The 25,107-nt window shown below is 54.9% G+C and overlaps 1 protein-coding gene and 2 long non-coding RNA genes across 3 annotated transcripts; 2 read left to right on the top strand and 1 right to left on the bottom strand.

The window, feature by feature from the left end:
* Positions 1 to 1,077: 1,077 nt before the first annotated feature.
* LOC132248881 (uncharacterized) lies at positions 1,078 to 24,783 on the top strand. Its single transcript, XR_009460333.1, has 2 exons — positions 1,078 to 3,432; positions 20,435 to 24,783. It is a non-coding gene; the product is annotated as an uncharacterized LOC132248881 (long non-coding RNA).
* LOC132248880 (E3 ubiquitin-protein ligase TRIM39-like) lies at positions 7,096 to 14,265 on the bottom strand. The gene is made up of 4 exons (XM_059723403.1): positions 13,599 to 14,265; positions 11,580 to 11,602; positions 11,370 to 11,470; positions 7,096 to 8,002 (listed from the first exon to the last, which is right to left on the bottom strand). The coding sequence occupies exons 1-4, from the start codon at positions 13,998 to 14,000 to the stop codon at positions 7,461 to 7,463; spliced, it is 1,068 nt and encodes a 355-aa protein (XP_059579386.1). The 5' UTR covers positions 14,001 to 14,265; the 3' UTR covers positions 7,096 to 7,460.
* Positions 7,897 to 11,921, top strand: LOC132248882 (uncharacterized). The gene is made up of 2 exons (XR_009460334.1): positions 7,897 to 7,964; positions 9,403 to 11,921. It is a non-coding gene; the product is annotated as an uncharacterized LOC132248882 (long non-coding RNA).
* Positions 24,784 to 25,107: the final 324 nt, after the last annotated feature.

The following is a 25,107-nucleotide window of genomic DNA, read 5'->3' as shown; positions in this document are numbered from 1 at the left end:
GGCTAAATACACACACACACACACACACAGGCACAAGCATGCACAGAGACAGGCGCACACTCTACTCACCACAGGGGCGAAGTGTAGCGGGTGCACACAGGAGCACAGGCAGCCCCTGATTGTGGCGGTGCAGCCCCTACAAAAAGGCACCACGGGCACTGCCGGTGGCAACTGCGTGTGGTCGCCAATCCCTGGCCAGCGCTCGTCCCCCGCTCTGCCGGCAGCGCCAGCGACGCCTGCGGGAGCTCCCGCTTACCACCGCCACTCTCCTGCCTACACCGCTGCGCTCTTGCCACCGCCGTGCACACGTGTCCTTCATGACTCACCATCTCTCTGCACATGGGCACTCAGACACAAACATATTCTCCCTGCCATGAACACAGATGCACACATGCATGTGTGTGCACGCACGCAGAGACACATGCACCCAGGCACAGAGCTTGCTGTGCACCCTACTCACTCTGCACGTGGATATATAAACACGCTTCCCATGCCATGAACTCAGATGTATGCATGCATGCACATATGGACCGACACACACAGTCATGCAGACGGGCGCGCACTCTACAAACTCACTCTCTGAACATGGACACACAGACACATATACTCTCTCAGTGCCATGAACACCGACACATGCACAGACAGGCATGTGCACATGCAGAGAGATGCACACGAACAAACACTCATGTGCACACACATGCACACAAACATGCATGCAAGCACACACACACACTACACACATACACACAGGCACATACACGTATGCACAGAGACACATGCACACACATCCACACATGCAGGCACATGCACACAGACACACGTATGCACGAAAGCACACAGACATGCATGCACACACATGCGCACACACGGGCATGTGCACTTGCACATGCAGGCACACACAGACACATGCACGCACACGCACACGCAGGCCCACGCGGACAGACAGACAGACAGACAGACAGCCGCACGCACTGCTGGCTCGGGGCAGAGCCCGGCCGGTGCCGGGAGCCGCGGGCGGGGCGGGGCGGGGCGGGGCGGGACTTGCACACCGCAGAGGGGAGGGGAGGGGAGGGGAGCCGGGCCCGGCTCGGCCGCGCGGAGGCGGAGGCACAGGGCAGGGGCGGGGGGAGCTGCAACCCCGCCCCGCCGCGGGGTGCCGAGCTGGAGGCGGAGGGCTGCGGGATTTGCCGGCCGGACACTGCGGGGGAGCGGGCAGGCTGCACCCTTCCCTCCCCTGGCTCCAAGCCCTGCTCCCGCCTGCAAACGCCCCTGGCTTTGCTGCTGCTGTAGCCATGCTGTGCCGGTCCTGCGCTTCCTCTCGCGCCGTGCCCCGCAGCCCTCCCGGCACCGCGTGCTGCACAGAGAGAGAGCAAGTCCTCAGTACCGGCGGGATGGGCTTGTCACCTGCCCTGCAGGACACGTGCGTGAGGCTTGCACAAGAAGACGCTGCCCCCGCTCTCCACCCCGCGCTGGTTAAAGGAGAGACGAAGCCCTGCTCTGTGCTCAGGCCCAGCAAACCCACTGCACCTCTGCTTTGATTTGATGCGATGAATACAGGCCAGGGGACGGCACGTCGCTCGTGTGTCTGGTTCTCTGCAAAGATGTCAGACATTGCAAACGTCCAACAGTATTTCTGCACAGACCAATAGGGGTTTCGGCTAACCACACCTTTGTGGCAAATGTCAAGGCCACTTCCTTGAACCGGGACGGTGATGATGAGGGTCCTGTTTAATTTAGTTTCCAGCCGTCAGGCAGACTTTCCCTGTGCCTGAAAAAGGGCGTTTGTGCCAGAAAGCTGGCAAAGAACAATTTCTCCAACTATTTCTCTGGTCTAATAGAAGATATCACATCTGCCCAAGGAACCAGGCCTGCCCATGGCCTCCGACCAACACGGCTACAACCAACACCCCTTTCTAGCCGGGGTGCTCAGGAGAAAAGCTGCCGGAGAGGAGAGGAGTCGGAGCAACCCCGCTTGGCCATGACTCCGTCCGTGTGTCAGCCGTGGGGCAGATGAGGGCTGTTGGGTTGCAGATGGAGATGAGGATCGAGTAGATCCTTCTGTTCGGAGCAATCTGGATTTATGCTAGCAGCTAAATCGTTTGCTGTCACGTTGGCTGCGCCGGTTGTTACTGCCGAACTTCCCTGGTGCCGACACCTTACAGAGCCGAACCACAGGAAGGGCTTTCTAGCAACGAGGGGGATTAAACACGGACACAGAGAGGTTGTGAAGTCTGTCTGGGGAGGGGTCGATGCGGAGGTCAGACAGACATTTGTCTGGCATGGTGCACACTGGCCTGGCCCTGCAGGAGTTGGACTAATGACCTCCCGAGTCCCTTTTACCCTCTTTTTTCTACAATTCTGTGAATAGCTCCAAGTTCATAGCTGCCCTGTGCATACATTGGTGTGTTGACTGAAACCTAACGAGGACGGCTCATATCAACGTGGTTAACTGGTGGATCCTGGATCTTACTAGCATCCATGGCAAGCCAGGCAGCTTCTCCCAGAGTCCCGAGTTGTCTTTTCCAGGCATCCCAGGTGTTTCACTCCAGCGCTCTCCCAGGCATGTCTGCAATGCAGCTGTGTCCTCCGTGCAGAAGTTGGCAGCTATTTCTAAATCACTCATTCTGGGGCACTGTACAATGACCTTTTATCTGTCAAATTAAATGGATGCTGTATAATTCATTGCCATATTTAGTTCAGGAATCCCTTTCAGCATTTTTTTAAATTTATCCTAACTGAGTATGAACTCTGAAGCATCTTACCCCTTCTTCAATCCATGGAAGAAATGCCAGCCGTCTGCTGCAAACATTGACCATGTGGCACACAGAGGAACAACTGCAAAACACACTTTTTTGTTGCCATGTTCACATTTGAAGCCATTCTTGGCAGCTTTGCTCCAGACCCTGGATTTGGCCATGTCAGGATTCACGGATAGAGCCTCTGTGTTCAAAGACGATGCCTTCCCCGCTCTGCGCACCGAATGGGGAAGTCTGCCCACCTTTTATGTTTTTTTTTATCATTTCATATGTGTTTTCTGAAGTACAGGTGATGACTTTAGTCCGTGTTGACTCTTCTACAGGGTCTGTGCCAGGGAAAGACCTAATCGTGGACCATTAGAGAAAGAAAAGATCTGCTCGTTGTAGGTCTCGTCCGATCTCAATGCAGTCTTGCTCCACGTAAGAGTGCAACACCTGTAAACTGTTATATTCTCATGTAAGGACTTTTTCCCAGTGGCTTTTCTCCTGAGCACCACGGCTAGAAAAAAAGACAATAATCCCACGCTGTGCCCTCCCAGGAGTCGTGCTGCGCTCTGCTCACATCGCACAGGTTTCCCTTTGAATGCAGCGTGCTTCCTGGAGCTCCTCGGGGAAGGCAGTATTGCATCTGCATGTTGTCTAACTCATTTGTGACAGCAAAGTACAGAGAAACAAGGTACAGTAATGTGCTGTTCATGTCAGTATTTTGTGTAGCACACGGGAAATGTTGGGGGAAGCCTTTCAAAGAGTGGTGTTCAAATGAGCCTGTCCTTTGTAGAGCACGCTCCCTTTAATGCTGCTCTTCCTTTCTTTATTTCTAACCCCGTGCTCCTTTTAATTCATCTACTCCCCTTCTCTTTCATTGCACTCATTCTCATTCTCATTACAGAACAAGCAAGAGCAACAAATCCAGTTTTAAAGTATTGGCATGTCACGTATGAGCAATAGTACACACATCCTCCTCCTCCCCCCCTCCACGTCTGCCTCGTCTTTTTTGGTGGGAAGCTCCTGGGGGCTTTCCCCTGCGTCCAGACAGCCCCGAGGTTCAGGGCCTCGTGCTGAGCGGTGTCTTCAGGCTGCTGGAAACCGTGTCCATGAGAAGCAGACCTGTGTGGCTGTCCCTCAAGTTGTTTAGCTTTTATACTGAACATTTACCTGCATTTTACCAGTCTTCCAAATATTACTCGAATTCCATTGATTTATTTTTTCCAGATTTAGGATGTGGGCAATGAATGATGCCAGGAAGGGAGCTTACATTGTCTCTGTGGAGAATAAAAATGAACGTTTCTAAGGGAAAGTCAGTCCCCAGCTCCGTAGTTTGGTATAGAAAAAGCAGAGCTCGAATGGCATTCTCCGTAGCGTGTTAGGTTAAATCTCAGTATAGTAACTGAGAGCACAGGATTAATTACTTTTGTTTTAATTTTAAATTAGATGATGGCATTGCTACCGTCCCTCCTGGCGTGGCTAGTGATGCTGGTGGAGAACGGCGCGCGGTGTCTCTGCTGTCAGCCGTTGGAAAGCGGGGGCTGCTGGTTGTAGCAGGGAGAGCAGACAGGGACAAGGTCTCGTGTTGGTGGAAATGAGCCCTAATGCTCGAAATGCCTTGGAGTACGGGGACCAATTTCAAGATAAACACAGCCACGGAGCAGTAGCTCTCTTCAGACATGACAGTAAGGTTTAGCTTCTCTCCACTGGCTAACATTGTTAGTGGGGTTTTGTTAACTCTCTACTAACGATTGATTTTAAATGGACGTGCCAACGATGGGCTTAGGGAAGGGAGAGCTGTTGTCCTCCCAACGCCTGGTCCAGCGCTTGCTGCGTTACATTAGCTCGTTTGTGGCACAGCGGTCTCTTAGGAAAGCGGTGGCCCAATGCAGATGCACAGGCTTTAGTCTTTACACCGACAAACTCACTTCTCGTCTCCCCCAAGTACTCTGGTGTCAGTATTGTCTGTGATACAAATGCAGTGTGTGTATCGGCAGTTCATACAAACAGCTTGTTTGTCTTTGCTGCAATCCCTTGCCCTTGATCAACGGCTGGTCGTGTCTTTCTCTAAATGTCTGTAGGATCTGAGACAAAAACCAAACCCCCCCTGAAGTGATTAGAAACCTGGATGAGGGATTTGGAAGAGAGATACGGAAAGGCTCCTCATCGATTCATTCTGTATTTCCGAAGCAATGTAAAACCTCCTTGTCTGGGAAGGTCTTGAGCACACAACGCTCGGCTGCCGTGTCGCACAGTGGGTTGTTTTACGTTCCCCGTTGAAGTCGTGTTGCTCTCTTGTCTCTCACTTTTCTCCTCTCTTCTCCCGTGTGCCGAGTTGTCCTGTTCTTGTACGGGAGCTCCCTGCGCCTCTGGTGGGACGGGGGCATATCAATCCCATGCATAAATACGTATTTAGAGGCTCCAAATTGCTCTGTAGAGCTGGGAACATGCTGAGCTCGGACCTCTCCCAAGGACAGACCCTTGGCTGGCTTCAATTCACTGCAGGGCAGCAATGACAACGTCTCTCAGCTGAGGCTCTGCCCCTTCAGAGTAAAGCATTGTCTTTCGTTTCCTGATGTTGTCTGGAGGGAAAATGCTTGAAAACTTTTTTTGATATTGGGCAGATGCCCAGGGCTTCTTTGGGAAGGCTTACACTGCAGTATAAGGTAAGCCATTGAAGGAACTGCTCCTTGTTGCATAAAAACACAACCAAGTGAACAAATGTGTGAGGACAAGTCTCTCGTTGCACTCTTGGTGCTGGTTAACACGTAACAAATGATGATGTTTCTCAGAGTTCACTGCCGCCTCCTTCCTGAATCTGGCAAATATGGAATAAAAACAGCAGTATAAAATAGAAAGTGCTTTGCTGTGTAGGCCTGTGCAGACTTGTTGCTACAAGTGCTGGAGCATTTTGGTGCACCTGTCTATATAGTATTGCACCAATAACCGTGGGGTAGGGGAGGCTGGGGCAGCAACTGTGCTGGCCCCAGCAGTGTTTCCTGGGGCCCCGGGGGCCTCTGGGAGCTGCAGCCTCAGCGATCCCGCAGCAGGGAGCCTGGCCATAAGCTGGAGAATAGATCGGACCAGCCAGGCTCCAGTTTTTGGGGCATGCACTGCCGCAGTATGCACCACCCAACTTTTTTTGGTGTGGGTTTTTTGACCCTGGGAGATCTCAGGGTCAACCCCCTCCTCCCCACAAAGCTGCAAATTAGTAGTGTAGGAGGCATCTGCGTGTGTGGGGTGTGCAGCGCCACAGACTGTGCACCCCTAAGGGCTTGTCTTTGCAGCAGTCTATCGTATTGTGCTCCCGGCCTTCTTCCAGTCTTCAGGAACCTCTCCCAAGGGGCAGGAGCTCTCCAACACCCTCGCCATTGGTCATGCTGCGATGTCAGCTAACTCTTTCACCACTCTTGGGTGCATTCCCGCCGGGCCTGCTGACTTGTGGATGTCCAGCCTCTCCCGCTGTTCCCTCGCAAGATCTGCACCAATTACATCTTTGTCTCTGGCCCAGCACAGTGGAGACGTTGGGCTGTAAAGGGGCTTTGATACCAGTTTGATCTGGAGCAGTGCTTCCCATCCAGGCGCTGTCGGCTCCTTAGCACTGGTAGGTGTGCAAACACCTCTACACTAGTCACAAAACCAACCCAAAGCTTTGAAATAGGAATCCAGTGTCAAAACCATTGTTGACCCATTGTGGCCTTTCTGAGATCTTTGCATCAGAAGAACTGCTCTATTATTTTTCTGTAGCAAAACAAGTGAAAATATAGAGCAGGCGCTTTCTGAGGGTGCCTTGAGTCGAATGACTAAAGGAAAGGGAGAACTAGTGATGTGGTCTGAGAGAGGCAGATAGCTGTGTTAGTGTGAAGTCAGACACAAGGCGGGATAGAGATGCACTTTATAGACTTAGGAGGGATCAACCCCTGGGCCATGGGCCAGATTTTGCCTGCAGAGCAAAGTCACCCACCCCACAGGTCCAGTGATTTCGTGATGTGTGACATTTTGACCTTGTTAGGACCCCCGGCAGCAGGAGAGTGAAATAGGAGACTGGACCATGTGGCCTGGGCACCAAGCAAAAAATGGTAGCGGCTGCACTGCCAGGAGCAGCGCTAGGGATGCTGTTCTCCCCTCCCTGCTGCTCCCCACCCCCAGGCACCCTGTACCCCGGGCACTCGGGCACAATGTGACGTGTGCTGGGCCTGGGACACTTGTGTCATCTGACCCACATGAGGCCCGTGGTGCGTGGCCCTGGACTCGCACACCAGAAAGCTTGAGCACCACCAGACTCACTGAATCCCAGATGCATCAGCTTTCAGGAGCAAGTGCTCACTCATCAGAGGGTGAGCAATGATGTGCAGAGAGCAGGTGTGCGATGCAGACGTGTTTATTTTAAATAAAAAAGGGAATGGAGGGAGGGCAGGGGAAAGGGGGAAAGTGCTGAGAGAGGTGAACAAAGTAACCAAGTAAAACCCCGAGGGACTGCAGGGATCTGGAAGTGAAGGATGAGAGTTTGGAGCCGGTCCCTCCCAGCGGGGTGCTGTGCGTGTGCGGATTGGGAGACGAGCCCTGGGCCAGGGCAGCAGCAGGGTCCAGGCTGGAGCAGCTCTTGTGATGGAGACCCCAGCCCTGCCCCCACCCCGGGGGCACCGAGGGGTGGCAGTCGGGGCGCGGGGAGGGGACAGTCTGTGCCCCCCGCGGGTCATGGCAGGGACAGGGATTCCCTCAGGGCTGGGCTGGGACCGGGCACAGGGTCAGGGGAGCCGCGTTGCTGCCCCCAGCATTGACACCAGGACTGAAGTAAGGGCGCAGGATCCCGGAGAAGGTGTCAGTGAAAGTGAAGAGATGGGACCTGTCGGTCACGTTGTAAAATGAGACCTCGCCCCCCTCGTAGTCCAGGAAAACCCCCACCCACCTGGGCCGCACGCGCACGGGGAGGGGGGTCATGGGGACGGTGAGGGCCTTGTATCCTCCATACCACAGCCACACGACCCAGTATCCATCGCGAGTTAACCATGTGACCCACCCCTTCCTGCGCACAGACTCCCTGCACACGCCCAGGGCCCAGCGCGTCTTGTCTCCCACCTCCACCTCCCAGTAGCGCCTCCCGCCCGTGACCCCCTCCGAGCCCAGGACACAGACACAAGGGTCAAATCTCTCAGGGGTGTCGGGCAGATCCTGTCGGGTGTCTCCGAGTCTCACACGTTTCCGATCCTCAGACAGGACGAGGTTGGGATGAGCCGTCCCTGGGTCCAGAGTCACGTCCACTGGGGAGAGAGTCACGGGTCAGGGCCGGGGCAGGCGGTCCCCGCGATCACGGGGAATTCGCTGCGTCCCAGCACTCGCGGGTCGGATCCTGCTGGGAAATCACCATCGCCCCGCGGGGAAATGGGGGGACAGGAAATGGGGGGACAGGAAAACGGGACGTCCCCACCGGCCCTTCATCCCCGGGGCATTCCCGGCCTGGGCGCTGGAGCCACGAGGGGGGAGGGACATGGGGTGGGGGCAGGGCAGGCCCCAGGAGGGGGAGGGGCATGCGATGATGTCATCCCAGCAGGGCCCTGCCCTGCTCCTCCCCCACATTCACCGGGGCTGCTCTGCCCTGTGGGCACAGGACTGCAGACAGGGCACCCCACAGCCAGCGCCGCCCCAGAGCCCAGCCCAGGGCAGGGCCGTGCATGGGGCTGGGCGCACGGGGTGGGGAGGGGAGGGAAGGGCAGGGGGAGCACTGACAGGGGCACTAAGCACCGCAGAACGGGGCCCATTGCTGGCGAGTCTGGGGCAGTCGAGCGGGGAGGGGGCATTTCCCCACTGACTGCCCCAAACCTCTGGGCTCAGCTGCACAAGAGACATGTCCCAGCCCCCCCGCCGTGTGTCTGCTCTGGGGGTCTCCACCGGAGGAACTGCGCTGGGACAAGGACACCCCGTGTACACAGGACCTGGGACACTGCTGGGACCGGGGCCGTCTGCCCCCCGAGCACTGCACAATCCCAGTCCCGTGGGCCCAGGTGCCGCACTGGCCAGCCTCCATTGTGCCAGAAGCTGCACATCCCGATGCAGTTTCCAAACACATCGCAGTGACCCAGGAGCAGAAATCCCAATGGCTCCCAACAGGACCTGGGCTCCGGGGCCACTTGGGGCCTGGGGAAATGCAGCCCTGGGAAACCACAGGAGACTCGTGCAGCACTTGTGCAAGGGCAGGTTGGGGAGGAGGAGCAGCCTGGGATGGGGTCTGTTCAGAGCACCAGTGTGAATGCACCTTCCCCCTGCTCTGTCCCCTGTTGTGAGCTGCACAACCCTACAGCCATGCCCAGGCCCCCCAGCATATACAGTGCTGGCAGGGACTGGCTCACATCCCCAGGGAGCGTCTGTGCTCTCCACCCCCCACCGCACAGCCCCTGCTCACTCTCAACAACCAGGCAGGATCAGGGCAGGGCTGGGGGATCCCTGCAGGGTGAGAGATCTCGCACCCTGATCTGGGTGCAGACTGGCCCAGTGCAGGCCCTCCCTATGGTCAGTCTGGTCCAGGCTCATGTGACCCACAAGGGGATGGTGACAGGCTGGGCTTGTGCATGCAAGGCAGCCCTCGGGAGGGCAAGGTCCAATAGGCACAAGCTAGTTGAGAAAACCTTAGGATAGACATAAGAAAAACTTTTTTTCTGTATAGGTAACTACAATCTGGAGCACACTCCCAGCAGAAATCGTGTAGTGGCCATCCCAGGAGGTGTTCAAGCGAAGGCTGGACAAGGACATCCTGGAGCTCATTTGAGCCCAGTTGCCTCCTGCCCATGACAGGGGACTGGACTTGGTGATCTTACTGGTCCCTTCCTGTCCTTCTTTCTATGACTGTGACTGTGTGCGTGTAAGGAGTGGGACATGCTGGGTTTCATTGCAGAGCCTCTTCCATTCATGAAGGGCAGCCCAGCTGAGCTCAGCTGCACCTGGGCCCAGTCCCAGCTCCCCTCTAAGCAGCGCCTGCTCTAGGGTCTGGACAGCTCCAGCCTGACCTCCCCTCCCCAGTGTCCCCCAGGGGCTGTGATCTGTGCACACCTGCTCCTACCGCACAGTGCCCCCAGAGCTTGGCCCAGGCCCCAAGGACTGCCTCCACTGTCCCCTGTCCTCACTCTTGGTAAACATTCATCCAGGGGCAGGTCCAGGCAGGGTGTCCCCGCAGGGCTGGAGATCTTACACCCCACTCTGGATGCAGACTGGCCAAGGCCAGGCTCTCCCCACACTCACCCTGACTCCAGGCTTATCTTACACACATGGGGAAGGTGACAGCTCTGGGCAAGATAAGTGAGACACCCCCAATTTCCCTGCCAAGCCTTCCCCATTCAGGAAAGCCTCAGGGCTGATCCACACCACAGACTGACCATCAAAGCCCCTTTAAGAACGGATGCATTGACTCTCCCAAACCCAGTCCCAGGTGAAACCAGCTCTGGGCTGCAGCTCTGTGTGGGCAGGACTGCACTGGCTGCTGCTTTGCACCATCACGGGCAGGAAACAGCTGCAGAGACCAGGCTGGGACCTGCCACTTGGGTCCGTGTTTGTTGCTGCCTGGAGGGGGCTGGGGGCTGCGGGTGCCTGTCTGCACTGTCAGGGCAAGCCCAGGCCTGGCTGAGGCTGACGTCTGGGCCACCTGCCCTTCCTGCTGCCTCAGGGAAGGGAACAGTCTGCCCCTCTGTGGAGCCAGAGCTGACATGGCAGACATTGGGACTGACACTCTGAAGGCATTATAAGAAATACCTGAGGCAGGAGAGAAGGTTCCCTAGGATCTGAATTCAAAGGAAGTGTCAGGGCAGGCACTGAGCTGCATCCAGGGCAGGGAGTGTGTGCAGGGGAGAAAGCCCCAGGGTGCGGGGAGTAGCAAGCAACAGGCAGGGAGAGATGGGCTGGCCATGGGGCTGGAAGATGAAGCCCGGAGCATCATGCTGTAGGGGCCAAACATAGCTGGAAAGGAGCTTTCAATGGAAAGCAGGGAACAGATACTTGCTGCCTCATCCGCCTGCACTCAGGGCCTGAGCACAGCCCTGGGAATGGGCAGGATGGCACCAAGGGCATCCCTGTGGTGGTGCTCAGCTCCCTTGGGTACTGCAGGCTGCACCACACTGCAGAGCCCAGGGACTGCAGGCTGTTGGACACTGTGGGACCTTCCCCATTGCATGCAGAGGCCCAGATTTCCCTTCAGCCCTTGCCCTTGAGTTGACAGACATGGGATCCTAGAGATTAACTCAGAGATTTAACCAGGACATTGTGTGGCAGCAACTGGGCCTGGGGTATATGGAAGAGGATAATGTCAAAGCACCGCCACTTTGCTGTCCAGCCCTGATCCTGACATTACCTCCTCTCTCCCACATCAGGAACAGGGATCCACCTGTTTGACCATTCCCTGTTTCCAACTTCCCCTGTCCCCACTGGAGTGACCCAGCCGTGCCCTACATGGAAATTACAACCGGACTTTTCCCCTTGCCCATCCAGAGACCCTCGGACATGGGCTGAGGAGACCGCTGCAGGACTGCAGAGACTCTCTGCCAAAATGACAGTCATATCCCCCGTGCTGCGTGTGCTACATCCCCCAGTGCACTCAGCACGGCTCTTGCTGCTGCCAATGACCTGACATGCACTGCGGTGTACCTTTGAATTTCCTTAGCATTTCCACCATCCCTGGGACGCTGCACGGGGTCTTCAGTTCTGTGGAAACAGCTTTTGCTTCCTCAAGCTTCACATCCTTGCTCCTAAGATGAACATATCCCTAATCATCGCTCAGCCCAGCTCTTCCACATGGATATTCCTGCCACAGCCCGAGCAGAAATCTACTGGGAGGGGGAAGGGGAAGATACACACCTGTCCAAGGTCCTTTTCACATCCTAGAAAGGGAAGGATGAGGGTAATAGTGAATATTTCCTTGCTGGGCAAAACCATCTGTACCAACATTTATTGAGTTTATGACTTGTCTGTTCTATGTGCATCCATTTCTTCACTGTCTGAAAATCCCTAAGTCTGGCTCTGCCTGGTGCACTAGGATGCTGCCAAGGGGTGATGAACCATTTCTTTGCTGTCACCTCTGTCTCAGCATTACATTGCTCTGAACATTTGCATGGCTACCTCCAGATGTGCTTCCCTATCCATTTTGGCTGCTGACAGAAATGATTAAAGAAACCCAAAAAACCCTGTGCTTTACTGGAAGAGGCAGCACGTTAGTTCGTCCTTGCTCCACAGCATCTGTATAGATCATACACTTCAGCAAGGCTTTCTGGTGCTTTAATATAAATGACCAGGTTACAAAACACCTGGACACAGGAGGAGGGGTGGATGTTGTATACTTAGACTTCAGGAAGGCCTTCGATACAGTATCCCACCCCATACTGGTGAACAAGTTAAGAGGCTGTGACTTGGATGACTTCACAGTCCGGTGGGTGGCGAATTGGCTGGAGGGTCGCACCCAGAGAGTTGTGGTGGATGGGTCGGCTTCGACCTGGAAGGGTGTGGGCAGTGGGGTCCCGCAGGGCTTGGTCCTTGGACCGATACTCTTTAATGTCTTCATCAGGGACTTGGACGAGGGAGTGAAGTGTACTCTATCCAAGTTTGCAGATGACACAAAGCTATGGGGAGAAGTGGACACGCCGGAGGGCAGGGAACAGCTGCAGGCAGACCCGGACAGGTTGGACAAGTGGGCAGAAAACAACAGGATGCAATTCAACAAGGAGAAATGCAAAGTGCTGCACCTAGGGAGGAAAAATGTCCAGCACACCTACTGCCTAGGGAATGACCTGCTGGGTGGCACGGAAGTGGAAAGGGATCTCGGAGTCCTAGTGGACTCCAAGTTGAACATGAGCCGGCAGTGTGACGAAGCCATCAGAAAAGCCAATGGCACTTTATAGTGCATCAGCAGATGCATGATGAACAGATCCAAGGAGGTGATACTTCCCCACTATCGGGCGCTGGTCAGACCGCAGTTGGAGTCCTGCGTGCAATTCTGGGCACCGCACTTCAAGAAGGATGCGGATAACCTGGAGAGGGTGCAGAGAAGGGCAACTCGTATGGTCAAGGGCCTGCAGACCAAGCCCTACGAGGAGACACTAGAGAAACTGGACCTTTTCAGCCTCCGCAAGAGAAGGTTGAGAGGCGACCTTGTGGCTGCCTATAAGTTCATCACAGGGGCACAGAAGGGAATTGGTGAGTATTTATTCACCAAGGCGCCCCCGGGGGTTACAAGAAATAATGGCCACAAGCTAGCAGAGAGCAGATTTAGATTGGACATTAGGAAGAACTTCTTCACAGTTCGAGTGGCCAAGGTCTGGAACGGGCTCCCAAGGGAGGTGGTGCTCTCCCCTACCCTGGGGGTCTTCAAGAGGAGGTTAGATGAGCATCTAGCTGGGGTCATCTAGACCCAGCGCTCTTTCCTGCCTAGGCAGGGGGTCGGACTCGATGATCTCTTGAGGTCCCTTCTGACCCTAACATCTATGAATCTATGAATCTATGAAAGCGGATTCAATCAAATATTAGAGATAAGCTCCAGAAAAGCCCCACTGAAGTGCCCAATCTACACAGACATTGGGCAAGGCAGGTCCAACTAATGTGATACCTCTTCTGGGGATGCGCTGGGTTCAGTGCGTGGACACACTGAACTTACAGTACAGCCCTTTTTTATGTTCATGTCTGTAAGAAGTCTTCATGACTAATAACTTGGCACGTCTCTCAAATGAGAATTTCCTCCCAATACAACCTGGTAGACCTCTAGGATGATGGAAACTCTTGTCTGAGTCTTGGCTCGGTTTCCCCCAGTTCTGGGGTCCAGGCCGAGGGCTGCTTTGTGCCAGACGGCAGCAGCATTGAGGGGCCGGATCAGCAGCACACGCTCACCTTCAGCAGCTCAGCAGGTGTCTGCCGGCTCTTCTCCTCTATCTCCGAGATCAGCGTGCGCAGAGAGGAGCTTTGCTGGGAGAGTTCGGCTACGTTCGCCTCCAGGCTCTGCAGAGTCTCCCTCTCCTCCTCCTCCAGTCTCTGCAGAAGCCGCTGCTCCTCCTCGCTCACAAAGCGACGCAGCTTCTCGCACTCAGACTTGATTTGTTCTCTCTGTTGCTTTACCTTGTTCTTCCAGAACAAGCACCAAAAACAAGTGTGAGCTGCGATCTCCACTTTCAACTTTGCATTGACAGAGGGAAGGTATGAAGTCAGTGTGTGCAGCCCCTTGTCACTAGCTATACTGTCACCAGATATATAATACACACATAAATATAATGATGCAATATCTAGAGAAAGCATCACACAATACTTTCACCCCATAGCAAAAGGGCTGATGGCCAAAGCAGAGATTTAGGATCTGGGGATTCTGCAAAGGCCCTGGGACTTGGAGCAAAACCCAGTGGGCCACGGGTTATCTCTGGCCAATCTGTTGATGACAGTGCTTTTGTGCCAGGCCTGGGGCTGTCCCTGGGTCGAGGATGCAGGAGGTGCTCCATGCAAAGAACTTCAAGCCTGTGTTGGCCAAGGGAGATGGATGGCAAGGACCCCAAGAGAGCCCCCTTCACCAACAGGAACTCTCTCCGTAGGAGACAGGCTCCTCTGCCAGTGGCTTGCTCCCTTCCAGGGTGGGGAATGTGGAAGATCCTGAAATGACAGCCCAAGAATCAGGAAAAGCACAGACATAACAAGAGACACGTGAGGAAGGGACTGCAGGGATGAAGAACGAGCTCGCACCAGTCCCACAAAACATTACCTCTGCCCCTGTGAGAGCTGCCCCAGGCTGGGGAGCCTTGAAGCCCCTGTCCATGGGCCCAGGGCAGGGCAACAAGAACCGCCTCCCCCTTGGCCCTGGGATGGGGAACAGCAAACTCCAGAGCCCCTTTCCCTTCATGCGGGGGCACCGGGGGTGAAAGAGCACAGGGCTCCCGTTCCCCGCAGGGCAGGGTAATGCAGAGTGCCCAGCCTGCCCTGCCCCAGGGCACCGCAGGAAGGGCTCTGCACCAGTCCTCTTCTGGCTCAGTGATGCCCATCGTGATATGAGGCATTTAGGTTTCAGAGAACTGCTAGAAAAACCTCATAGAAACCCAAACACTGATGTGATGGAAATCCTGCTGCGGTGCCCAGAGCCCCTGGGACAGCTGGGAAAGGCAGAGACATGGGCTTCAGGGTGTGCAGAAAGTGAAGCAGCTCTGGGAGCAAACATGGCTCCAGCTTGCAGAGTGTGGCCCATTTTATGGGAGGTAAAGTATGTCATCCAGGCCAGCAGCAGTGACTCTGTACTCCCCTGGAAGAGTGGCAAGGAAGGGGCTAAGCTGCCAGCACCTCAGCCCAGTGTGGTCCCAGCTCTCCCCCAGACTGCAGCATCCCCCTGATGTCTAGGAAGAGCTCCCTCCATGGCACACCGCCCCTGAGGGGGCAGATCTTACAGCTGCCCCCACCCCGCACTGCCAGCTCTGCATGGGGATGAGCTCTTGAGGACACAAACTGGCACCTGCCTTCCACGCCGCGGTGCTGTCCTTCTCCTTGGACTCCATCGCCAGGGCCCTCTCCATCGCCTTCCTCAGAGGATCCAGGACTCGCTGGAGCTTCACCTGGCAGGAGAACCATCAGGTCCTTATTCCTGACCCTGACACATGCTGGGACAAGGAGGGCTTCATACGGGATCAGTAAATGTGCAAGGAAAGCAAGCAGCAGAAGCAGCCGTGTGTGGGGCTCTGGGGCCCCGGGACCAAAACCCAGCAGAGTCACTGGCCAGGACCGTGCCCAGGGCAGCGCCCATCCTCGCTCCTCTCGAACCCTCTTTGCAGGCTCTGGCTCAGGGGCTCTGGCACCGGGTACAAGATGCAGCTGAAACTCTGCTGTGAGGGAGAAGTCACCTCCGTGCTGCTCTGCAGACACACGTAACGAGCAGGCAAAAACCTTCTGTTATTTAGCAGCAAAATAATGGCTCAACATCTCCGTCCAGCACCAGCAAATTCCAGCTGCTGCCCCTCGACAGAAGTGCATTTCCCAGAATGCCCTGCACCCACGTGCCCTGCTCCCCCACTCATCCTGATGCTGCTGCACTAAACGGGCTTGGCCAAGAAGCTCGTTCAGAAACGTCCCCGAGGTGTCTGACCCTGGGGGTTCGTGCCCGTCCCTGGGATGCACAGCTTCTCACCTAGCTTGGGCCAGTTTGGGAAACAGGCTTGGTTACCGCTGGGGCAGGAGGGGTGGGCGGCTGGAAGGGGGCAGGTCTGCAGCACACAGGCTTTGCCCTGGACCAAGGCCCTGTTGCATTTCCTACACCTGGTCCATCTCCACATCCCCTCTGGTCTCCTCCAGACACTTGTTCCACACCAGGGCCCGGCCCCTGTGACAGAGCCAGCTCCCATCCCTGTGCCAGGCAAGAAACATTGGCAGGGCAGGGTCCGAGGGCAGACCTACTCAGAAAAGTCCAATGGGGCTGCGTGGCCACGGGAGCACCCAGAAAAAGGGTCCATGTGCTGTCGGGGACAAAGAAGCAGGTTCCCTGTTGCACACAGCCATGTCTGGAGGGAGCCAGCTCTTAATGGTCCCCGAGAGCTCCAGTGGGCTCAAAAACAAGGACCCGGCACACACGACCCCCAGTGAGGGGAACGCACGGCTGGTTTTGGAAATGCTGTGCACCGCACGTGGAGACGCAGAGCTGGGACTCCCAGTCCAGCACCAGAGTCCAGTGTGGTTCCCGGGAGGACGGGAAAGCTCAGGACCAGGCCAGTGAGTGAGACCAGGCTGGAGAAGGGAACTTGGTGGTGGGAAGAAAGGTAACGGACTGGGAGTGAGCGGTGCCAGACTGTTCCTAAAATGATGGAAGGGCCCTACGAGATTGGCACTTCATGCACAAAATTAGAGAAAAAAAGCAGGACAATTAATGTAATTAGTGTGAAGGAGGAAGACTCATAAATTCAGAAATAACTAGCTGATCTTCGATTAACCAAGGGAGATTGAATTAATTGATGATTAAGTGCTTAGCCATGGATTGGGTGGGACTGTGGAATTCATCTAGAATTAAATGACGAATTCATAGATAATTAATTTATTGTTGGGGGGAATCAGTGGAGGCTGGTGACTGATCATGAAGTAACCTCCTGTGGATTAAGTGAAGCGGGGGGATTCAGTGAGAACCACTTGATCTTGTTATAGGAAAGGGGGAGTGTTGAATTCACTGATAAGGAAGTGCGATGCCGTGCACCATGGGAGACAGGGAACTCCACTGAAGTTTGACTGAACTTCCATGGCTTTGGGGAATAAACAGCCAGTGAGCAGACTTGATGAATAGACTGAGGACTGACTGAAGTACCCTACGAAAGACTTGAGGGAGCAGAGCAAGTGGCAATTGCTGACTGAGGGGTTCAGGATCCCAGGGGTAAGGTAAGGCTACACATTTCAACACCAGGTTGGGCGTAGAAAGGAACAGGCTGCAGGAGTGGAAAGAGCCTGTGAAGAGGACGGTTCTCATCCAGGCAGATCTTAGGCCTCCTCTTATCATCTGACCTCTCTTCAATTTTCTTAACAACAAGGCACGGGAGGTGAGATCGAAGGGAACTGGAGGCGGAGACCTGGACAAGAGAGGTGGTGGCTGCCGCATGCTCCTACCAGAGGATGCTTTGTCCCCCCTTACCCCCACAGCCCTTCACTTGCTTTGACCTGCAGCATCCCACAGAAGCCGCACCTGTGCTGGCTCTTCTTAGGCTGAAATGCAGCATTTGAGACACCTGGGACTGGTCAGTTAATTCAAACTGTGAGTGCTTGCTTATAGTCTAGGGGACTATAGTCCAGAGGAGAATTTTTTCCTGGGAAAGGGAGAGAAAAGCATTCCTAACTCTGGAGTAATGTGGATCTGGAGGCTCTGGCATCCATGCTCTGTGATCAACCAAAATCTTTCCAGCAGGAGAATCCCAGGCATGTCCTTAAACCTCAGCAGTCCTGCAGCCATTCAGTGTGGATCTGGGCCCACTGGCAATACCTCCCAGCTTAGTGTCAACCACAGACTTTATGAGCCCAGTTCGAGTCCAGTAACAAGGTCACAGACAGGATTGTTAAACAGGATTAGTCCCCTGCCCTGCACACCCCAGGGCCCTCCCGGCGCCTCCTGCTCCAGCCACATCGTTCCCATCTGCACAGATCGTGCTGCCGTCTGACTCTGAGACAGCACCTGAGCTACCGCACAGCACAGCAATGACCCGTCCCCTCCAGGTAGGCCAGTTATAGCCCATAAGACGATGAAACGCTTCACTTAATCTAGAAAGTTGCCATACTTTTCACATACTGCACAGCCTTTCTCCTCAAAACCAGCTGCTGGAAATTGTAGTGTGCATTATATGTGAGAAATGTGGTAAGAAGAGTTTCTGCTGATCAAAAGTGAAAGTCAGATCTGCCCTGGAGCAGGAGAGGAAGCAGTTTCTGCTCCCAGGCTGCTGCTCCTCTGTTACTTGCTACAGGAAATGATCTTTTATCTTTATTCTGCCTTTCAGAAACAAGTTGTGTGTCATATCCCGACTTGTATTGTATGGAGGAAATACTATCAGCCCTCTGCATTGCCCTGTTCAGTGTGTTATGTTATCAGAGGTGCATCTCAGATTAGTCTGACACAATCTGGTTTAGAAACCCTGCTTGTGGGGGGAGACTGAAACAGCAGAACAGCTGGTTTAACGAAGGACTTCCCAAGCACAAACACCGTACTCCGGTGCCGGTTCCAGCGTACAGTAAAGCAGCACCACAGCTGAGAAGGAAGCAGCGATGCCTCCTGTAGCAGGGACCTCTAATCCCTGCTACTTAAGAGGTCGGGAGGCAGCACCGGAGGGCTGCACCGAGGTAGGCGGCAGGGCAAAGGCCAGCTGCAGAACAACATGCACCCAGGGGCACCCAGGAGGGATGAGGGGGCAGCAGGGAGCAGGCAGTGGCTGTGGCTCAGGGGCTGGGGTGCAGCCGGTGAGAAGAGGCTGAGGGCTGAGCTGTGTGACCAGAGAGGCCAGAGCCCCAGCCCATGACAAGCCTGGCTCCTGGGCCACCAAGGCCCATTTGGTCCTGGCTAGCTCTGCAAGTGGGACTGCTGCAGGTTGGAGATATAAGAGAGCGGGCCCGAAGCAGCCACGTAGCTGAGGAGCTGCAGGAGAGGCAGGAACCTGGGGGTAGGAGGTGGCTGGGACCTGGCGGGGATCTGCAGCTGGCAGAGTACTGGAGGGTGAGGTGTTGCTGTCAGAGGCAGAAAGGAGGCCACAGCGGTGCCTGAGGGACACTCTCTAGAGGCAGGAAACAAGAGCCCCGCAGAGCCAAGGACTCAGGGGAATGAGCCCAGTTATAGGGCCAAGGAACCCAGAGTCTTGATACAGAGAGGGCTGAGACCAAGGAAGTTGGGCAAGAACTGGAGGCGTGTGGCCAGAATAAAGGTGGGTAAAGGCCAAAGGGCAGAGGCCCCTACTGAGATAAAGAACATAGAAAAAATAACACCCATGAGGCACAGGTGTGTCTGTAGGGGAGGGCAGAGGCCATGAATTTAGCCCTGGAGGTGTTTAGGGCTAGTTGGGTTTCAGCCTCAAAGCCCAGGGACTGTGGGCAGTGCGGCCCGGACCCAAATCAGGTGTGCTAGGGTGAGCCCGAGAGAAGTACCAAATATAAAGAGAGCAGCCAAAGCTCCCCAGGCCCTGCGGGCAGCCTCCGCTCATTGCCTTTAGCACGATGGTGTGTATGTATGTATGTATATATGCAGAGCTATATAGCTCTACATATATAGTTTAGTGCAAGGTGTGGAGAAATCGCACCCCTCCCCACACCCACCCTCAGTAAACTGCTCAGTAAATTGGGGGAGAGACCTCTTCTTGTCACTGGACCAAGCTCTGGGCACCCACAATTCCCTGGGTGTCGATGTGAGGAACTAACCAGAAATCTAGCGAGGAACTTGGATTGAAGTGCTCTAGTCGCGTATCAAGAGGCTAGCCAGCCTAAATTGATTTGCTCTAGGTGGGTATTCTTTCTCAATGCTGCTGTTTGTCTCCCTTATATATATACGTTTTATCTCTTGGGCCAAATCAGTTCTGAATCCTATCAACTAAGCAGAGCTTAATCATTCATGGCCATGTGGTGCTACCACCAGCAAGTACCCTCCCTTGCAGACCCCTCAGATCAGGGCTTCAGGTACTGCCAAATCCATGGCAGCCATCCTATGTGCAAGCCACAAGCCTGGAGGCCTTGGAGTTCAGATGCCCACTAATTTCAGTTCACTGAAAGCCAAAGGAACAGGCTAAAGGGAGGGCCAAGATTATACCCTATGAACATAGGTTTTGTAGCCAAGATCCTTGCACTGGGAGGCATTTGCAGACTCTCAAAGGTCACCTTCCCTGCAGTGCAAGCGATAGACATTCAGCTCAACTACAGTAAGTCGTTCACAGCCAAGGAGAAGGGGATTGCCCTTGCCCGGCAGGTACAGCCACCTGGGCTGAAACCTATCATAGTATCTCTCCTGGCAGGTAAGTGTGTGTCTGTGCAGTGGGCTTTCTCAGGTCAGTGGTGTCACCTACCTGGTAATTGCTGGCAGCCTCCTGGATGGGGAGCACTGTGTGACCCCGGTGAGCCTGGGACTCCCTGCAGATCACACAGATGGCTTCCCCATCCTCCTCACAGAAGAGCTTGAGTTTCTCCTCGTGCTCCAAGCATTGAGTGGCCATCTGCTCCTTTCCTGGTTTCAGACTCTGCTCTTTAATCTTCTCCACCAGGTTTCTGAGCTGAGTGTTGAGCCGGAAGCTCCCGATCTGGAACTCTGCTCTGCAGCTGGGACAGGGGACGGCGTCGCCTGAGCCACGGACAGCGTCCTCACAGTATTTGGTGATGCAGGCTCAGCAGAAGTTGTGCCCACACCCTATGGTCACCGGCTCTGTCAAGAGCTCCAGGCAGATGGAGCAGGTGGCCTCTTCATCCATGTCCTGTCCTGGAGGTCTGAGGCTGCACGGCCCCATCTTCTGCTGATTGTTCTTCCTGCTCTGTGCAGGCTGGGCTCATCCTGGGTGGTGCCTACCTGAGCGCAGCAGCTGATTTCCTGTAAGTCAGCTTCTAAGAACAGAGAGGAGGGGCCATGGGGGCAAAGGGAAAGTAAATGGAAGGATTAAAATGAATGGAGAGAAAGGAGCAATGAGGACAAGGGAACAATAGCAGCAGGGAGGAGAGAGGGTGGGGAGGCAGGTTGGTCACAGGCAGGGGAGCAGAGATTATTGAGAAACCACCCTGACTCTCAAACACGTAGGAAACGGTACACTCTATCAGTGCGCTCTGCAGCGTGCCTTCACCATGGTGCAGGGTTTTTTAAATGTCAATCCAATTTAATTTTCCATGCTGCAACCAGAGATTCAAAACATGAATGTCCCTGTCATTGCTCTAATTCCCACCCCTTAAGTCCCACCTTTGGCACGTCGCCTGCATGCCATTCTGCCCAGAGAGGACGACAGCTTTGGAGGCAATGCTTACAACAACAAGGACAGAAGATGATCGCAGGTTCTCATCAGGCCTGACGGAGCTACTTTGTTTTTTCTTGAACACTTCATAGATGTCATAGATTTCTAGGGCCAGAAGGGACCTTGCAGATCATCAAGTGCAAGGTGCTGCACCTGGAGAGTCTTTCTCCCCAGGTGCAGCACCTTGCACTTCTTGTTAAACTGCATCCTATCCTGATCTGCCCACTTCCCCGGTCTGTCCAGATCCGCCTGGATTCACTCTCTGCCCTCCACTGTGTTTACTGTACCCCAGAGTTTGGTGTTGTCTGCGAATTTGGACAGAGTGATTTCAACCCCTCATCCAAATCACTGATGAGGATCTTGAACAGCACTGGTCCAAGGAATGAGCCCTGGGGAACACCACTTCCTACATTTCCCCAGGGAGAAACCTCCCCATCCACCACCACTCTCTGGCTGCGTCCCATAAGCCAGTTTTTCACCCACTGTACTGTGAAAAAGTCCACATCACAGCTACTCAGTTTGCTTGTGAGAATTGGGTGCGACACTGTGTCGAAAGCCTGTTTAAAGTCCAAGTAGATAACTTCTATCTCCACCCCTGCATCTAAGCACTTTGTGTGACCTAGTCATAAAAAGAGACCAGGTTAGTCAGGCAGGATCTGTCTGCTATAAACCCATGATGGTTTCCCCTTAACGTCGATTGTGGGGGTGCCATTTCCTCTTCCCATGTCCCAAACAGCAGCAGGCTTTCATGGGTCCTCACTGGCCTTGCCCTAATTCTAGTTCTCCTTCTGAGAGTGATCAGCATCTATTTTGCTTTGGCCTTGTTCTTCTTTCACGGTTATGACCAGTCATCTGGTTTTCCCTGCTAAACAATTCACAAAATCTCTCATTAGAAATCACAAAATTTCTAACTGAAAGCCCCCCCGAAGCCCCCTCTACCTGGTCCTGCTGGTGCCCATTACTCCCCACTGACAGGCCCTGGGTGCTGCTCGTATCCCTCGCTCCCCAACCACAGCCCCCACAGCCTTGCTGGTGCCCCTCACCCCCACCCACAGCCCCTGCTCCCCCAGCCCTGCTGGAGGGGCCCCCAGCTGCCAGGATTATGGGGCCAGAGACACAGGGCAGGATCCCCTTAATATTGCATTACCCGCTGGCCCCTCACAAATGTGATCCTTTATGATTTTTTCCAAGGTCTTGCCAAGAATAGAGGTGAGGCTAACTGGCCTATAATTACCCGGGTCCTTCTTTCTCCCCTTCTTGAAAATAGGGATCACATTGACCCTTTTCCAGTCCTCTGGGACCTGTCCTGAGTGCCACGAGTACCCAAACAGTTGTGTAAATGGTTTTGCTATGACACTGGCCAATTCCTTTCGTACCCTTGGGTGACGATCCCCGGGGCCCACCATCATAAATACGTCCAACCCCTCCAGGTGCCCCTTCACTACATCAGTGTTAACTGTAGGTGGTATTTCTCTCACGCCAGACTAAAGTCTTTTGGGAAGCATGTCTGTATCCGTGTCCAGGAACACAGATGCAAAGAAGTCATTTAAAAGCTCTGCTTTATCCATCCTGTCTTTTAGGAGTTGCCCTAGTTGTTTGTCCCAGCTCTGGTGACAGACGTACAAGCAGAAGCCTGTTGCAACCCTGTTGAGCCTAGGGACCCACAAACCCCCCCAGCAGGACCTCAACCCGGACATCCAGCACAGCCAGAGGTAGGTGGGGGCCGCATCAGGGAGGGAGGGAGGGACCCCAACCCAGTCAGCTGTGGGTCAGTTGAGTTGGAGCCGAGGGGGAACACTCCCCCCCTCCCCTGGCTCCTATTTGGCTCAGCCCCCAGGGAGCCACATGACCGGTCCCACCTGGCACATGAGACAGGGGAAGCGGGGGGCACTCACCTGTCCCCTTCTTCCATAGGGCAGGGACCCCCAGCCCCTAGACCAGCGCAGTGCCATCCGCGAGCCTTTCTATGCATGTGCACAGTTTATGAAGGGCCCACCGATGGCTTAGCCCCACCCGGCTCCTACTTCACCCAGCTCCCAGGGAGCCACGTGAGCAGAGCCTCGCAAAGAGGCCACGCAAACAGGCACGCTTGTCTGCCCGGTCCATGAGTTAGTGCAGCGATTGTGCCAGTGCACCCCCAGCCACAGTAGTAGCCAGACTACCACCGGTAAAATGTGGATGGGCACACACCACACCCTGAGGGTCCCTTCGGGGTCTGCAGCCCCACACCGGCTCCTCAGAGGCCTGCACCCAGACGGAGCCCATGGTTCTGGGCTCCACGCAGATGGAGCCTCTGGCTTTTGGCTCTGGGCGCTGCCTGACACTTTATCATGCTCTGGGGCCCGGGAGCATGGCCACCTCCCCTTGGGGGTCTGCTCCCTACCGGGGTCTCTGGTGCGCCAGCTGCAGAAGCTCCTGGCCGCAGCCCAGAGACTGTGTGCCATCAGGGATGGTGAGTGGGAGATAGACTCCTACTACCAGGCCCTTCACCCCTGGAGGCGGAGGGTAGACCACAGTCACCTTTCAGGAGAAGGGAGGACTCAGGGACCTCCCATGCTGTCCAGCCAAGGGGTTGGACCAAGGTAGTCAAGGGCCCCAAGTCCCACCGCACCAAGGTCCCCGCCCCGCTGGAGCTTTGCAACAGGTATGAACCTCTTGCAGCCCCAGCGGAGCCCGCTGAGTTCCCACCTCCGCAGGCAACACAGGCTCAACTGTAGGAACCGCCCCCGCTCTCCCTGCATCAAAACGCAAAGTGTTTGTCGTGGGAGACTCCATCCTGAGGGCGACTGAGGGGGCAATCTGATGCCCCGACCCCTTAGCCCGGGAAGACTGCTGCTTCCCAGGAGCCCGTATCCGAGACATTGCGGAGAAGATCCCTGAGCTTCTCTGGCCCAGTGACCAGTACCCTGTGCTCCTTATCCATGTGGGCATGAGTGGCACAGCTCAGAGCAATCCCAGCTGGGTCATGAAGCACTACAGGGATTAGGGAGTGGGGCTAAAGGGTTGGGGGCACAGCTGGTGTTTTCCTAGATCCTCCCAGTCTCGGGCTATGGGCTGAGGAGGGAGAGGAGGATTGAGGTAGTAAACCAAAGACTGTGGCGCTGTCACAAGTCACCTCCCTACCTTGGAGGTGTTCAAGAAGTGCTTAGACAGGCATCTGGCTCGGGTTACTTAACCCCAGTTAGCCTCACCTCTATTCTCAGCGAGACCTTAGAAAAAATCAAAAGGATCACATTTGCAGGGCCCAGCGCTCTTTCCTGCCTGGAGCAGGAGGTCGGACCAGATGATCTACCAGGTCCCTTCCGACCCTAGAAATCTATGAAATCTATGAGATGTGTGGGATGTGTGAGCACAGGGGACTGCAGAGGTGGCAGGACATGCCTCCACACACCAAGGACATGCCTTGACCTGCCATGCACATGCTATGAGGGCACTGGGACATAGTAGGATGGCATTGGGACATACTGGGAGGCACTGGGAGATAGTGGGAGGGCACTGGGTCATACTGGGAGATGCTGGGGGCACAGGGAGATATTGGGAGGGTATTGGGAAATAGAGATACTAGGGGTGGTATGCAACTCATAAGCAATAGTCTTAAAAAAAATTTTTTTTTTTAATGTTTCTCTGCGTTACTTGTTTTATGAGCTAAGAAACAGGAGATGCCAGCAAGCCCCAGCGCTCTGGAGGGACAGCTGGGCGGAGTGATCAGCCCAGTATCCTGCCTGGCACTGATGACAATACACAGGGGAAGGGAAGGGGGCCAGCCCCATGGGAGAGCATTGCCCTTATTTTGTGCTGGACACAGGACCAGACCCATGTGTGCTGAGTGCCTGAGGGTTGAGCTGGGCCTCTGCTCTCACCCCCCAGCCCCCTCCCCATTCCCTGCAGAGAACCCAGGCACCTGGCCCCCCATTCTCCCTGCTCTGCGCCCCGCAAACAAC

The sequence above is a fragment of the Alligator mississippiensis genome, chromosome 1, assembly GCF_030867095.1.
Source record: "Alligator mississippiensis isolate rAllMis1 chromosome 1, rAllMis1, whole genome shotgun sequence".
Classification (NCBI taxonomy): domain Eukaryota; kingdom Metazoa; phylum Chordata; order Crocodylia; family Alligatoridae; genus Alligator; species Alligator mississippiensis.
Note: the sequence above shows the minus strand (reverse complement) of the source record. Positions and strands in the feature narration are given on the sequence as shown.

Excerpts from the sequence above, each read along its gene's own strand:
- LOC132248880 (XM_059723403.1), bottom strand. The coding sequence starts at position 14,000 with ATGCTTTCTCTAGATATTGCATCATTATATTTATGTGTGTATTATATA. Across the intron at positions 11,603-13,598 it reads CACCTGCTGAGCTGCTGAAG|GATGTGAAAAGGACCTTGGA; the intron begins GTGAGCGTGTGC and ends TTCCCTTTCTAG. Across the intron at positions 8,003-11,369 it reads AATGCTAAGGAAATTCAAAG|TGGACGTGACTCTGGACCCA; the intron begins GTACACCGCAGT and ends CTCTCTCCCCAG.